The following is a 16,059-nucleotide window of genomic DNA, read 5'->3' as shown; positions in this document are numbered from 1 at the left end:
TTTCCACCTGAAGTTTCCGAGCAGCGCCGGGCCTTTGAAGGTGTAAAGAAGAAACTGAGGGAGGCAGGAATAAAACACGGTCTCCTTTTTCCTGCGCGTCTGATTCTCACGCTTGGGACCGAGCAGAAAACATTCCTTAAGGCTGCTGATGTCGAGGCATTCATAGACAAGTTTGTTACACCTGCTGCTACCGCGCAGCCGACCTGAGACGCTCCCGGTCACTCACAGCTGTTTCCAGAGGCGCGCGCGATGCCGGACTAGCCAGCTGTCTTCCGTCTTCTCACGTTGAGCAAGTTCTGTTCCTTGCCCTCCCTAGCTTATATGTAAGCAAATAGACATGAGGGTAGATGGGGCCACTCAGAGGGCCCACTGTTAAGGTAATTGTATGCTATGATTATTTCATTGAACCGTACAATTAGTCCGACTGGACATTTCCTTGTAGTGTTAAATCGTTTCCCAATGTTTATGGGGGTATTCATGTTCTGCTTCGTTTGGGGAAGTAGACAGTGGGGTGGGATTAATGTTACCGTCTTGTTGGCATTTTTTCCTCTGTTATGTTTTTGTTTTTTGTTTTCTCGTTCTTTTATTCTGCTCGTGCATTCAGTGCCGATACCATTATTACTGTTATCACACCACATTATTCTGACATTATCTCCTCATGGCTACTAGCACTTTTTCGTCCTCGCCACAAGGCGGCAGTCTAACCTTATTAAGCTGGAATGTCAGAGGTTTAAGAACCAATTTAAAGAGAGGCAAGGTTTTCTCCCACTTGAAATCTCTGTCTGGGGACATTATTTTTTTACAGGAAACGCACATTAAACATTCAGACCAATGGAGGCTAAAATGCAGTTGGGTGTCACAAATTTATCAGTCAACATTTTCTTCTAAAGCAAGAGGAGTAGCTATAATATTTCGCCGAAATGTCCCATTTCAACATATTTCAACCATTTCTGATCCAAACGGTCGCTATATCATTGTAACGGGTCATATTTTGTCACGGCATGTAACATTTCTTAATATCTACGCGCCCAATTTTGACGACCCTGGCTTCTTTAGAAAAGTTTTTAATCTCATTCCGGACTCTTCCACCACTCACTTAATTACAGGAGGAGACTTCAATAATATATTGGATTGTTTTACTGATAGGCTTTCTACACGCCCGATTACTCCTTCCAAGTCCACCATTACCATAAATAACCTAATTAGATCTATGAACCTTGTTGATATCTGGAGGCTTCAACACCCCGCTGCTAGAGATTACTCTTTTTTTTCGCATGTACACAAATCATACACAAGAATTGATTATTTTCTAACAGATGCTAAATTGACTTCTGATATTATCTACACCAAATACCACAACATTTTAATCTCCGACCACTGCCCTATAGAACTAAAGATAGACTTAGGCAGGACAAAACCCACATTTGACTGGCGATTCAACCCGCTACTACTCAACGATATCTATTTTCGCCAACAAACAGCCAACCTCATAACAGACTATCTATCACATAATGACACATCTGACGTTACAGATTCCACTCTATGGGAAGCTTTCAAAGCTGTTATGCGGGGCCACATCATAGCCTACGAGGCTAAATTGAAAAAAGACAGACAGAAGGAAATGTTAGAAATCACAGCTCAGTTGTCAGTCCTTGAAAGCGACTTTCAACGATCTGCCTCACCTTCTACACTTAATGAGATTGTGAAACTTAAATTCAAATATAACACTATTCTTTCTAACCAAGTGAGTACTATGCTGTTAAAGGTCAAACAAAAACATTTTGAACTGGCCGACAAACCAGATAAATTATTAGCCCGTCAGCTTAAAAGCATACAGGCTAAACGAACAATCCATAAAATCAAGACAAAAACAGGTACTATCACCACAGATCCAAAAGAGATTAATAAATGTTTCCGCCAATTTTATGAAGACCTTTACACATCCAAAACTACAGCAGATGCCGCACAAATCTCTGACTTCCTTCATACCCTCCATCTACCTAAATTGAACACCTCAGCACAAGCGGACCTAAACGCAAATATAACTCCAGAGGAAGTTGAGAGGGCAATACGCTCCTTCCCGAACGGAAAAGCGGCTGGTCCGGACGGTTTTAACATAGAGTTTTACAAAGCATACTCAGACAAAATAGCTCCTCTCATGCTACGGATGTTCAACCACTCCATCGCTACTGGCCTGCTTCCTGACACCTTGTATTCAGCCAACATCTCCTTGATATTGAAAAAAGATAAGGATGAGTTAGACCCCGCTTCATATCGCCCTATTGCCCTCCTTAACTCTGACCTTAAGGTGTTCACTAAAGTGCTTGCCAACAGACTAAATAAGTGTATAACAACCATAATCCACCATGACCAAACTGGATTTATTCCAGGGAGATTTTCCTTTTTCAACGTTAGACGGCTGATGAATATAATGTATGCCAGATATGATAGAAGCTCCAAAATCTCTGTTCTAGCCCTTGATGCTAAAAAAGCTTTCGACCAGGTCGAATGGAAGTACATCCTGGCGGTGATAAAGGAGTTTGGTCTGGGTGATAATTTTGCCTCCTGGGTCGAAATGCTATATGCCCACCCGACAGCCTCGGTTGTTACCAATTGTGACAAATCACCCATTTTTTCACTGCAACGTTCCTGTCGTCAAGGCTGCCCGCTTAGCCCACTACTTTTTGCACTGGCAATGGAACCTCTCGCCACCAGTATAAGGAATCACCCCTCCATTGCTCCTCTAATCCTAGGCAAAGTTGACCACCGTATTTCGCTTTACGCGGACGATGTAGTCCTGTTCCTCTCCCATCCTGAAGAATCGGTTCCTCTTTTACTCGAACTTATTAATAAATTTGGTGAACTGTCTGGCTACACTATAAATTGGGACAAAAGCGAATTCTTATCTCTCAAAAATAACTTGAGCCCAAATTTTATTAACAGCTTGCCCTTCCATGTTGTCACAGACAAAATAAAATATTTAGGATTGGTTATCCCCAAAGACCCCAAACAAATTTATAAATTGAATTATTTAAATATGTTAGAAAAACTTAAATCTAATATTGAAACCTGGAGGCTGTTACCCTTATCTATGATAGGGCGCGTGAACGCAATTAAAATGATAGCTCTCCCCAGGTTCCTCTATCTTTTTCAATCTTTGCCTATATTCATACCGAAAACATTTTTCAAGCTTTTGAACTCCATAATTTTTTCTTTCATTTGGGGATTTAAGGTACACCGCATTTCTAAAAAACACATCACCAAACCCAAATCGACAGGAGGCCTTAGCCTGCCTAATTTCCAGCACTACTACTGGGCCGCAAATTGTAGAGCCTTGACGTACTGGCAAAATGCACACCCAGGTAATGTTACAGATTCTACCCCGGCATGGCTTGCAATTGAACAGGACCTTCCTGTAGGCTCTCTTCCCGCTCTTCTCTTTTCAGCAAACAAACTTCCGACAGCTAGCGCTGGTTATAGGTTCATAGTTGCCAGCTCCCTAAGAATTTGGCAACAAATAAAAAAAACATACAATCTACCCGACTTTTCAGCTTACACCCCTATTTGCCACAACCCCACTTTCCCCCCCTCTTTAAGTGATAACACTTTTGTGATCTGGAAGAACAAAGGTCTTGCCACTTTAGCAGACCTTTACATCGAAAAAGCTTTCGCTACCTTCACGCAACTGAAGGAAAAATATGCACTCCCACCTTCACATTTCTTCCGTTTCCTCCAGATTAGGGATTACACACGCAAAAACATAACAAACTTTGAGTCACTCCCTGTCTCCACAGATTTGTACGCTTTACTAAACCAGGCCCCTGATTCGAGGAGATTTGTCTCTCGTTTTATCAACATTTTTACAGTTTATGAGCCTGCTCCTACTCAACACCTAAAGGAAGCCTGGGAGAAAGATCTTGGTATTACAATCAGTGTTGATGACTGGGATACTTGCCTTTCCTCCATCCACTGCTGCTCGATAAACTCTCGACATCAACTCATCCAATTCAAAGTAATCCATAGACTCCATTATTCCTGCACTAAACTACACTCTTTTTATCCCTCTGTTTCCCCAATCTGTCCAAAATGTAAAGCAGAAGAGGGCACTCTTGGGCATCTCTTCTGGTTATGCCCCAAACTATACGAATTCTGGTCTGATATTTTCAATTGCCTCTCCACGATTCATGGTTGTGATATCACCCCAGACCCTTACACTGCGATACTGGGAGGGGCCCGACACCTTACTACTCTAACCCATCTTCAACAAAAAACGGTACAATATAGTATGGTCATTGCAAAAAGAAATATTTTAACTTTATGGAAAAATGAAAATGTGCCATCTTTTAAGACCTGGTTATTAGAAATCACTCATCTATTGCATCTAGAGAGGGTTCGACATAGCGTCTGTTTGACCTCTGCGACCTTTGATAAAATGTGGCGGCCTTTTATGTTGTACTTGTCGAGACTATAACCCTGTGGGTATTTAGGTTCTCACCATGTATATGTATTTCACTTTGTTGAGATAACAAACATGTTCTTACTGGTACTGACTGCTCCTTTACTAACAGTGCTTTGTATTACTTCTGAGCAGGTTTTTTTTTCTTTTTTTTTTTTCTTTTTTTTCTGTAGTTGATTTTACTTTTATATTATCTATACTATTCTGTTTCTTTCTAAGGGAGGGAATGTGTATTACACTTACACTTATTTCATTTATATTTGAGTTTATGTGTCTTTATTTGTATTTTTTCTGTCTATATTTTCACTGTTTGTGTAATTGAAAATGTGTAAATAAAATATTTAAAAAAAAAAAAAAGAAAAGTGCGATCTCTGATTGTAGTCCTTGGAAAAAAAACTCAAATATAGTGCTTGAAAAGTCATTGAAAGTCCTGGAATTTAATTTGACAGTGTGTGTGTAGGAACCCTGAATAACCGTGATCCTAACGTTGTGTGTGGGAATAACTGTGCTGAGTTCATCTCTGTGTTGTGCAGGTTGATAAGATAGGTCGAGGCTACCAGGGCGACCCGTCTTCTGCGCTACTGGAGCTTTTAGATCCCGAACAGAACGCTAACTTTCTCGACCACTACCTGGATGTGCCTGTCGACCTGTCTAAGGTATGAACTAGCCAAAATACATGTTTATTGGAAGAATACTATGGTTTTATTTAGGGTTTGAAATGAACACCCGCCAAATGCGTGTAAAAATCAACTGTGGCGGGAAACGCTGTCGAATCACGAGCCAATTTGTCGTGTTACTTATCATGTTTACTCACTTCATGGGGAAGTTCGTTTAAGACAAATCTGAGCAGATTTAGTGGAAATACTCGTGAGTCATCATGATATATTAAATATGGCGTATTGCACAGAATCTGCTCATATCTGGCTTACTTGAACACACTCGTCACTACACAACTAATAAAAATTGAAATAGAATTAAATAGAAGCTTTTGTAACATTAAACACGACCGTTCAAAGGTTTGCGGTCAGTAAGAGTTTATTTTTTATTTTTGATAAATAAAATAAATCAATACTTTTATTCATCAAGGAGGCATTAAATTGATCAAAAGTGACAGTAAAGACATTTATAATGTTACAAAAGATTCTATTTCAGAGAAATGCTGTTCTTCTGAACTTTCTATTCATCATAGCATCATGAAATAAAAATGTAAAAAACTGTTTTCAACACTGATAATAATCATAAATGTTTCTTGAGCATCAAATCATCATATCAGAATGATTTCTGAAGGATCATGTGACACTGAAGACTGGAGTAATGATGCTTTGATCACAGGAATAAATGACATTTTACTGTATATTTTTTGTTGTTGTATTTTTAATCAAATAAATGCAGCCTTGAGCAGAAGAGACTTCTTTTAAAAACATAAAAAATCGTACCGATCCAAAACTTTTGACCGGTAGTGTATATATAAACTGTGACGTAGTTAATCTGCCTCATTTCTTTTTTCTTTTTGGTCCAGTAGAAGTTCTGAATGTCCGGTAACTTCAGTTAAAAATGTAGCAGCCAAATTGGCCAGTGAGTGAAAAGGTTCATTTCAAACGCTGGTTTTATTGTTCCTACTTTGGAGTTTCCTTTGGGTTTCAGGTGCTTTTCATTTGTACGGCCAATGTCCTCGACACCATCCCCGAACCCCTAAGAGACCGAATGGAAATGATCAACGTATCAGGCTACGTTGCTCAGGAGAAACTGGCAATTGCGGAGGTACGTTCACTTGGTCTTTTTTCCTGAAAGTCATCAACATGTTTTATTTTTTGGGACAATTTGAGTCTGGCATAATGGGTCAAGCTTAAAGCCGCCAACTGGAAGTTGCTGGTTCAAGACCAGTAGTTAATACGCCATAACTCCTAAAGTTGGTTGTGCACAAATTCTACTTGGTCAGTAGCTGATCAATTGGATTATAAAATGGTGGATCTGGTTTTGACTGGTAGACCACCTTAAACCAGCAACAAAGTTGACAAAATCCAGCAAAAAACAGTCGTACATAGTTTCTAAATCATGTTTTGACATGGTAGACCATCTTAAATCAGCAATTAAAGTTGATAAAACCCAGCTAAAACCAGTTGTACATAGTTTTTACCTGGTCAGAACTGACTACAAACTGTTGGACCAAGTTTTGACATGGTAGACCACCTTAAACCAGCAACAAAGCTGACAAAACCCACGTAAAACCAGCTTAAGATGATTGTACATGGGATTTACCTGGTCATTAGCTGCTTTAGATGGTTTATCAGTTGGACTACAAACTGGTGGACCTGGTTTTGACATGGTAGACCATCTTAAATCAGCAATTAAAGTTGACAAAACCCAGTTAAAACCAGTTTAAGATGATTGTACATGGGTTTTACCTGGTCATTAGCTGCTTTATATGGTTTATCAGTTGGACTTCAAACTGGTGGACCAGGTTTTGACTGGTAGACCATCTTAAATCAGCAATTAAAGTTGATAAAACCCAGCTAAAACCAGTTGTACATAGTTCCTACCTGGTCAGAACTGAACCTAGATGGTTAATCAGTTGGACTACAAACTGGTGGACCTGGTTTTGACATGGTAGACCACCTTAAATCAGCAACAAAGTTGACAAACCCCAGCTAAAACCAGTTTAAGATGATTGTACATGGGTTTTACCTGGTCATTAGCTGCTTTATATGGTTAATCAGTTGGACTACAAACTGGTGGACCTGGTTTTGACATGGTAGACCATCTTAAACCAGCAGAAAGGTTGACAAAACCCAGCTAAAACCAGTTGTACATAGTTTCTACCTGGTCAGAACTGAACTAGATGGTTAATCAGTTGGACTACAAACTGGTGGACCAGGTTTTGACATGGTAGACCACCTTAAACCAGCAACAAAGTTGTCAAAACCCAGCTAAAACCAGTTTAAGATGATTGTACATGGGATTTACCTGGTCATTAGCTGCTTTAGATGGTTTATCAGTTGGACTACAAACTGGTGGACCTGGTTTTGACATGATAGACCACCTTAAACCAGCAGAAAGGTTGACAAAACCCAGCTAAAACCAGTTGTACATAGTTTCTACCTGGTCAGAACTGAACTAGATGGTTAATCAGTTGGACTACAAACTGATGGACCAGGTTTTGACATGGTAGACCATCTTAAATCAGCAACAAAGTTGACAAACCCCAGCTAAAACCAGTTTAAGATGATTGTACATGGGTTTTACCTGGTCATTAGCTGCTTTATATGGTTAATCAGTTGGACTACAAACTGGTGGATCTGGTTTTGACATGGTAGACCATCTTAAACCAGCAACAAAGTTGTCAAAACCCAGCTAAAACCAGTTTAAGATGATTGTACATGGGATTTACCTGGTCATTAGCTGCTTTAGATGGTTTATCAGTTGGACTACAAACTGGTGGACCTGGTTTTGACATGATAGACCACCTTAAACCAGCAGAAAGGTTGACAAAACCCAGCTAAAACCAGTTGTACATAGTTTCTACCTGGTCAGAACTGAACTAGATGGTTAATCAGTTGGACTACAAACTGGTGGACCAGGTTTTGACATGGTAGACCATCTTAAATCAGCAACAAAGTTGACAAACCCCAGCTAAAACCAGTTTAAGATGATTGTACATGGGTTTTACCTGGTCATTAGCTGCTTTATATGGTTAATCAGTTGGACTACAAACTGGTGGACCTGGTTTTGACATGATAGACCACCTTAAACCAGCAGAAAGGTTGACAAAACCCAGCTAAAACCAGTTGTACATAGTTTCTACCTGGTCAGAACTGAACTAGATGGTTAATCAGTTGGACTACAAACTGGTGGACCAGGTTTTGACATGGTAGACCATCTTAAATCAGCAACAAAGTTGACAAACCCCAGCTAAAACCAGTTTAAGATGATTGTACATGGGTTTTACCTGGTCATTAGCTGCTTTATATGGTTAATCAGTTGGACTAAAAACTGGTGGATCTGGTTTTGACATGGTAGACCACCTTAAATCAGCAACAAAGTTGACAAAACCCAGTTAAAACCAGTTGTACATAGTTTCTACCTGGTCAGAACTGAACTAGATGGTTAATCAGTTGGACTACAAACTGGTGGACCAGGTTTTGACATGGTAGACCACCTTAAACCAGCAACAAAGTTGACAAACCCCAGCTAAAACTATCTTGATATAGTCACTGCATCAGGTTATGTTGCTGAGGAGAAACTGGCCATGGCCATTGCAAAGAGTTCGTTCCACTGGATGCATTGAAGTTGGCATCAAACTTTCCTTGTTTTTGTGCCCCCACAGAGATACCTGGTTCCCCAGTTGCGATCTCTATGCGGGCTGGATGAGCAGAAGGCCAGAATAACCCCCGAGGCCCTGAACGTGCTCATCAGACAGTACTGTCGGGAGAGCGGCGTCAGGAACCTGCAGAAGCAAGTCGAGAAGGTTCAGCAGATTCGTTATTTATTCAGATTCAGGATTATTATTTCTGAGCGTCCCGCTGAGCTCTGTACCTCCACAGGTGTTCAGGAAAGTGGCGTTTCGGATCGTCAGCGGCGAGGGATCGGCGGTCAGCGTCACTTCGGAAAACCTCCAGGATTTCGTGGGGAAGCCCATCTTCACTGTGGACCGGATGTACGACGTCACGCCGCCCGGAGTCGTCATGGGCCTGGCCTGGACCGCAATGGGTGAGCGTTCAGCCGAGAACACGGTTCACTTTTAGAGTTTTAAGGTTCTCTGATGTTGGCTAATGGTCACATGACATGCAGGTCTCGTTTAGTAAGTGTGTTATTTTTATCGTTTTTATTTTAGAATTATATAATTATTTTAATTTTCCATTTTTAGTCAGCGATTTTTAATGTTTACATTTTTATTTTGATTCTCTTTTTAAAGTCATGTATTTTAATTTTATGACGTAATTCATTCTTAGTTGGTGCTTTGCTTTGACTAATGTTTCTTTACATTTTTGTTTTTATTTTTAAATCATTTATGTACATTTTTATGATATATTCATTCTTTGTTTGTGCTTTGTTTTATTTTTATATAAAAATAATTTACTTATTGTAATTTTTATAATTGAATTGGTTTAATGGTGCTTTATTTGTTTTTATCTTTAAATTATTTATTTTAATTTTATATTTTTATGATCAGATTTTTAGTTAGTGCTTTTATTTGAATTAGTTTTATTTTATAATTTAATACAATTTTAGTGGGGGCTATAACACTATTTAATTTTATTTATGATTTAATTAATTTTAGTAAGTGCTTTTATTTTGGTTTGCCTAATTTTAGCACAGTTTATTTTATAATTTAATTACATTTTTAGTTGGTGCTTTTTGACATTTTAATACTATATACATTTTTACTATTTAGTTAGCGCATTATTTTGACTTTATATTTTAACAATTTATTTTTCATTTTTATAATGTTGTTTCACATTCATTTCAATGTTATAATGTTTTATTGGCACTTTATTTGTTTTTATCTTAAAATTATTTATTTTTAATTTGATATTTTTATGATAATTTTAGTTAGTGTTTTATTTTGGCTTGCTTTATTTTAACTTTTGTTGAATTTAACTAATGTTTTATTAGTGCTATATTTGTTTTTATCTTAAAATTATTATTCAATTTTTTTTAGTTAGTGCTTTATTTTAATTTGTTTTATTTTATCATTTAAATTGTAGTTAATGCTTTATTTTCGTTTGCTTTATTTTAGCACAATTTATTTTATAATTGAATAAAAAATTTAGTTGGTGCTTTTTGACATTTTAATACTATATAATTTTTACTGTTTTTTTTTTTTTTTTTTTTTTTTTTTCCTATTTTTACCACTTTAATGGATCATTAGCTTCAGCATTCTCTCATGTGCCCCTGTCCTGTCCTCAGGCGGGTCGACGCTGTTTATCGAGACGTCTCTGCGGCGCCCGAGGGATCCGGTGGGCAAAGACGGGCCCAGAGACGGGTCGCTGGAGCTCACGGGACAACTGGGAGACGTCATGAAGGAGAGCGCTAAGATCGCATACACCTTCGCTCGCTCATTCCTCATGAAGAAGCGGCCGGAGAACGAGTTCCTGGTGGGATCGCACATACACCTGCACGTTCCCGAGGTGAAGATCATGTGATTATTCAGCAGGAACGTGTCAAGCCACATTTATTTCATTTATTTTTGCAAGGTCATTCATAATGAGTGTTTTTCGATCTCATGTAAAAGCGTATCTATAGCACGAATTGTTTTTATCGTGCAATTTATACGCAAAAAATATTTTTACGTGCATATTGTAAACCCCTTGGGTAGGATTAGTGATGTGGAGTACGTGCAAATTACACAGCATAAAGTGTGTATCACATGCACGCAAAAACTTTTTTTTGCGAATAAATTGCACGAAAAATCCAATTCGTGCCATAGATACGCATTTTCATGAGATCGGGCTGGTTTTTCTATAGGAATGAACTGAAAACGCTCGCTCTGTTCTGCTCGCTCCACGCCTGTGGACACGTGCGCATTTTAGTTTCGCTTTCAAATTAGTGCCAGTTCGGGGGCGGATTGCCTGAATCTATCTATTCAGCCTATTATTCTTAATGAAAAACACAACAACAAAACAGTACAATGACAAATTCGCTTAAATAGGCGCTTTTACATTTTGATTTGACAGCGCGGTGGGCAAGTGATGTAACCGGTGTTGCTTCTGAACACCGTCAACACCGCTATTGTAGCAAGCCTAGACCAAGTGGAAATTTACGACATTGTGGTGGCGTTCCTGTGCGTTTGACTTGTAAATGCGATCTTTACGACATTGTGGTGGCGTTCTTGTGCGTTCGACTCGTAAATGCGATCTTTACGACATTGTGGTGGCTTTCCTGTGCGTTCGACTCGTAAATGCGATCTTTACGACATTGTGGTGGCGTTCATGTGCGTTCGACTCGTAAATGCGATCTTTACGACATTGTGGTGGCGTTCATGTGCGTTCGACTCGTAAATGCGATCTTTACGACATTGTGGTGGCGTTCATGTGCGTTCGACTCGTAAATGCGATCTTTACGACATTGTGGTGGCGTTCATGTGCGTTTGACTCGTAAATGCGATCTTTACGACATTGTGGTGGCTTTCCTGTGCGTTCGACTCGTAAATGCGATCTTTACGACATTGTGGTGGCGTTCATGTGCGTTCGACTCGTAAATGCGATCTTTACGACATTGTGGTGGCGTTCATGTGCGTTCGACTCGTAAATGCGATCTTTACGACATTGTGGTGGCGTTCATGTGCGTTCGACTCGTAAATGCGATCTTTACGACATTGTGGTGGCGTTCATGTGCGTTCGACTCGTAAATGCGATCTTTACGACATTGTGGTGGCGTTCATGTGCGTTCGACTCGTAAATGCGATCTTTACGACATTGTGGTGGCGTTCATGTGCGTTCGACTCGTAAATGCGATCTTTACGACATTGTGGTGGCGTTCATGTGCGTTCGACTCGTAAATGCGATCTTTACGGCATTGTCGTGGCGTTCCTGTGCGTTCGACTCGTAAATGCGATCTTTACGACATTGTGGTGGCGTTCCTGTGAGTTCGACTCGTAAATGCGATCTTTACGACATTGTGGTGGCGTTCATGTGAGTTCGACTCGTAAATGCGATCTTTACGACATTGTGGTGGCGTTCATGTGCGTTCGACTCGTAAATGCGATCTTTACGACATTGTCGTGGCGTTCCTGTGCGTTCGACTCGTAAATGCGATCTTTACGACATTGTTTTACACAGTGTGTGTGTGTTGTTGGTGTGTTCAGGGAGCGACTCCTAAAGACGGGCCGAGCGCTGGCGTCACGATCATCACGGCTCTGCTGTCTCTGGCTCTCGACGCCCCGGCCCGGCAGAACCTGGCCATGACTGGAGAAGTGTCCCTGACCGGGAAGATCCTGCCGGTGGGGGGGATCAAGGAGAAGACCATCGCTGTGAGTTACTGGCCTTCACTCGCTGTGCTGTGGAGAGGCCGTCATTAGCACATTAATTATGACATAAAAAAGGCAAAATATTTAGTTTGATTTAGTATGACTTCTGACATACTGATTAAGATATATTAAGTAGTCATACTTTTGACTTGTCAAAACTGCTTTTTTTTTTTTTTTTTAAATATAACTTTCATAATTTCAACTTTTTGTCATAATTTTGACTCAAGATTTTTTTTTTATCTTATAAATATGACTTAGTATGTCATGAGATGAAAAGTCAAAATTATGGCATACTAAGTCATATTTATGAGATGGAAAAAAAATCTGTAAAAATTATGACTTTAATGTCATAATTTTGACATGTCAAAACTATGAGTTTTCATGATTTCAACTTTTTGTCATTATTTTGACTTCAAGATATTTTTTCATCTCATAAATATGACTGTCGTAATTTTGACTTTTCATCTCATAAATATGATTTCGTTTGTCATTATTTTGACTTTTTTTATCTCATAAATATTACTTCATTTTTTTTTTTTTGTGTGTTGCAAAATGATTGTTTAATTGGGCTAAAGTAATTCAATTATTTGGTAACACTTTACAATAAAGTTTTATTAGTTAACATTACTCAACTAAATTTGTTAATATGAACAATACTTAATTTATTGATCTCAGTTAATGTTAAAAAAACGTGATTTATTCATAGAAAATCACACATTTGTTCAGACATTATGATATACATTAATATGGTAACACTTTACAATAAGGTTCATTACTTATCATTAGTTATTAATCTCTGTTAATAAAAATCCAGCTGTTCATTGATAGTTCACAGTGCATTAACTAATGTTAACAATTTAGATTTTAATAACGTATTAGGAAATATTGAAAATAATATTAACTAAGATTAATCAATCCTGAAGAAGAGCAGGTCATCATTAGTTCATGTTTACTAATGACCCTTATTGTAAACAATGTTGCCTTATAAGCAAATCACTTTTATTTTAAGGATGTTCGATCACAATATCACACATTTGTATAGACAAGATATAAATTATTAATGTAATTAAGCAAGTTTGTGATGATACATATATAGACTTATATATAAGTCTATAAGTTATAGTTATACATGAATTTTTTAACAATACCTGTTCTTGTCATAGGACAACTTTGATTAACCTTTTTGATCCACTTCAAATGTTGACTACTGTGTAAGGGATAATGTAGAGTGTGGCGCTTATATCCCACTTATTACATGGCTACCTACTAAATAAATCAATAATTTGACACAAAATATTGATTTAAAAAGGAGTTTATTGATTTAAAAACTATTGTATTGCTTCCGCTAAAGAAAATAGTCCGTTCCGTCTCGACGGTTAGAATCCTGCGTCCATAGCAACGCTCTGTTATTCATGGCAACGGTATTCTGCATTAGAATTCAACCAAGCCATGTAATAAATCTATATTAGTCTAGATGGAAATAGGGGTCCACGCGCACCCCCCGGCTTTTTTTATGCCACCTGATTTTTTCAAATCTTTAAAGTGTCTATTTTCAGAATCTGCCAGGTAACAAGCTGAAATAATGTCCCAAAGGCTTCATTTTTAACCCTTTGCGGAACCCGACCGGAACTCGAAAAATCAAAAAATTATATAGAAAGTGGCATAACATTTGAAGTAAACAACATACAGACACAAATGAACATATTTTCCCATACAATTCTGAGCCCAGGAATTGAATGGAATGGTCATTTTTGACATTTGAAAACATATTGACCCTATTTCTGGACAAAAATAGCAAAAAATGTCAAAAATTTGTAGCGGATCAACTATATTTTCCTTGTCTGAAGTGCATAGGGTGATTTCTTTTTCACAAACTGTTATTTCTTTATCATTCAAGTGTCTATTTTAAAATTAAATTGGGTACCAAGCTGAAATAATGTCCAAAATGCTTTATTTTTAACCCTTTGCTGCACCCGAACGGAACCCGAAAAATCCAAAAATGATATAGAAAGTGGCATAACATTTGAAGTAAACAACATACAGAGACAAATTAACATTTTCCCATACAATTCTGACCCCAGGAATTTAATGGAATGGTTATTTTTGACATTTGAAAACATATTGACCCTATTTCTGGACAAAAATAGCGAAAAATGGCCAAAAATGTGTAGAGGATCAACTATATTTTCGTTTTCTCAAGCGCATAGAGTGATTATTTTTTTCACAAACTGTTATTTATTTATCATTCAGGTGTCTATTTTAAAATTAAATTGGGTACCAAGCTGAAATAATGTCCAAAATGCTTTATTTGTAAACCTTTGCACCAAATTCGAAAAATCTAATGTGATATAAAGTGCCATAACTTTTGATTTGTAAAAAACTCACAGAGACGAATGGACACATTTTTCCATACAATTCTGACCCGGGGAAATTGTTATTTGTTATCTTTTAGAACATCTTGACCATCTATGGTCAAAAACAGCAAAAAAAAGCTAATTTGACACCATTTTTATTATACTAATAGCAGCCTGAAATGGGGTTTATTTTAACCTTTTACTGCACCTATCCTGAACCTGAAGAAATTGAAAATAGCTTTACTTTTGAAGTAAACAAAACAAAACAAAGCAAATTAACTTAAAAAGTTTGGGAATGTTGGGGCTTTGCAGTTGGCAGTTGGTGGCTGTCGGTTGGTACCTGCAGATCGCCATTTCCCACTGCTTTCTCTTTTGATAATTTATTTCTAATAATTTAAAACGCAGTGCAACTAAATCTAAAAGATTAATGGTCTGGTGTCGACTAATGCAAATCGCCCAGCTCGAGGGGCGGCACCAAGCGTGCATTTGAAAATCTCACTGCACGCAATTGGATAACACTACGACCAATCACAACAATAAAATGCTACCAGCGGAGCTAACTGGTAGATTATAGTCTTACCGTATCCGGTCGGCAAAACAGCAAAAACGTCCTTCTTGCAAAGGAACAATTCAAGCGCCGTCTTCTGTTCCTCTTTTAGATAAAAAGCCAAGTCTAACTCGTTCATTGTAGCGGCCAAAGCCGTTTCAAACAACTGGTGTTCATCCATAGCCATCTTGCAATGTTTACTAATGACTTCGACGTAACAGCACTGTCGTCTTCTGTTTAGCTCACCTCTGGCCCGCCTATATCAGATAACCCGATGTGATTGGTGCAGCTCCGATCGAGGGGCATATTTAATGAGCATCATTACTCAACACCAGAGTATCTCGCTGAGCAAATTCAACTTGTGCTCTCGTGAGAACTCTGTATTACCAGGGTATCTGAAGGAGCTCCAAGAAGGTGTTCCTTCTCGTTTCCCAATCATTGCATTTTCTGTGACAAAGCAAAATCCAAGTTCAAGGGCAAGACTGAAGAGCTTACAAAGTTTCAGAGTTGGAAACACAAGGAACCAGCCTGGAAAGTTATTGAACCTAGGGCACAGGAATTAAAGAAATAGGCTCTTTATCTCAAGGTGTAGGACAAGGACCTTTTTGCAATGGAAGCTAAGTATCATCTATCATGCAGAAACAACTTCAACACAGAGTACCAAATCCATGAGCATGGAAGGGAGAGAGCAGAAAAGGCAGCAGACAACATTGACAGTCTGCAGGCCCAGAAGATA

The 16,059-nt window shown here is 38.4% G+C and overlaps 1 protein-coding gene across 1 annotated transcript in view; it reads left to right on the top strand.

Moving 5' to 3' along the window:
• Positions 1-16,059, top strand: part of lonp1 (lon peptidase 1, mitochondrial) — a 30,548-nt gene that overhangs the window by 10,617 nt on the left and 3,872 nt on the right. The window contains exons 12-17 of the mRNA XM_084417654.1: positions 4,990-5,112; positions 6,101-6,217; positions 8,781-8,921; positions 8,998-9,163; positions 10,364-10,584; positions 12,261-12,425. Of these exons, the coding sequence (XP_084273780.1) occupies positions 4,990-5,112; positions 6,101-6,217; positions 8,781-8,921; positions 8,998-9,163; positions 10,364-10,584; positions 12,261-12,425 (933 nt within the window). The remainder of the gene's footprint in view (positions 1-4,989; positions 5,113-6,100; positions 6,218-8,780; positions 8,922-8,997; positions 9,164-10,363; positions 10,585-12,260; positions 12,426-16,059) is intronic.

This window comes from Rutilus rutilus, assembly GCF_951802725.1.
Source record: "Rutilus rutilus genome assembly, chromosome: 8".
Lineage (NCBI taxonomy): Eukaryota > Metazoa > Chordata > Actinopteri > Cypriniformes > Leuciscidae > Rutilus > Rutilus rutilus.
The sequence above is the reverse complement of the archived record's forward strand: the minus strand, read 5'-3'. Positions and strand labels throughout refer to the sequence as shown.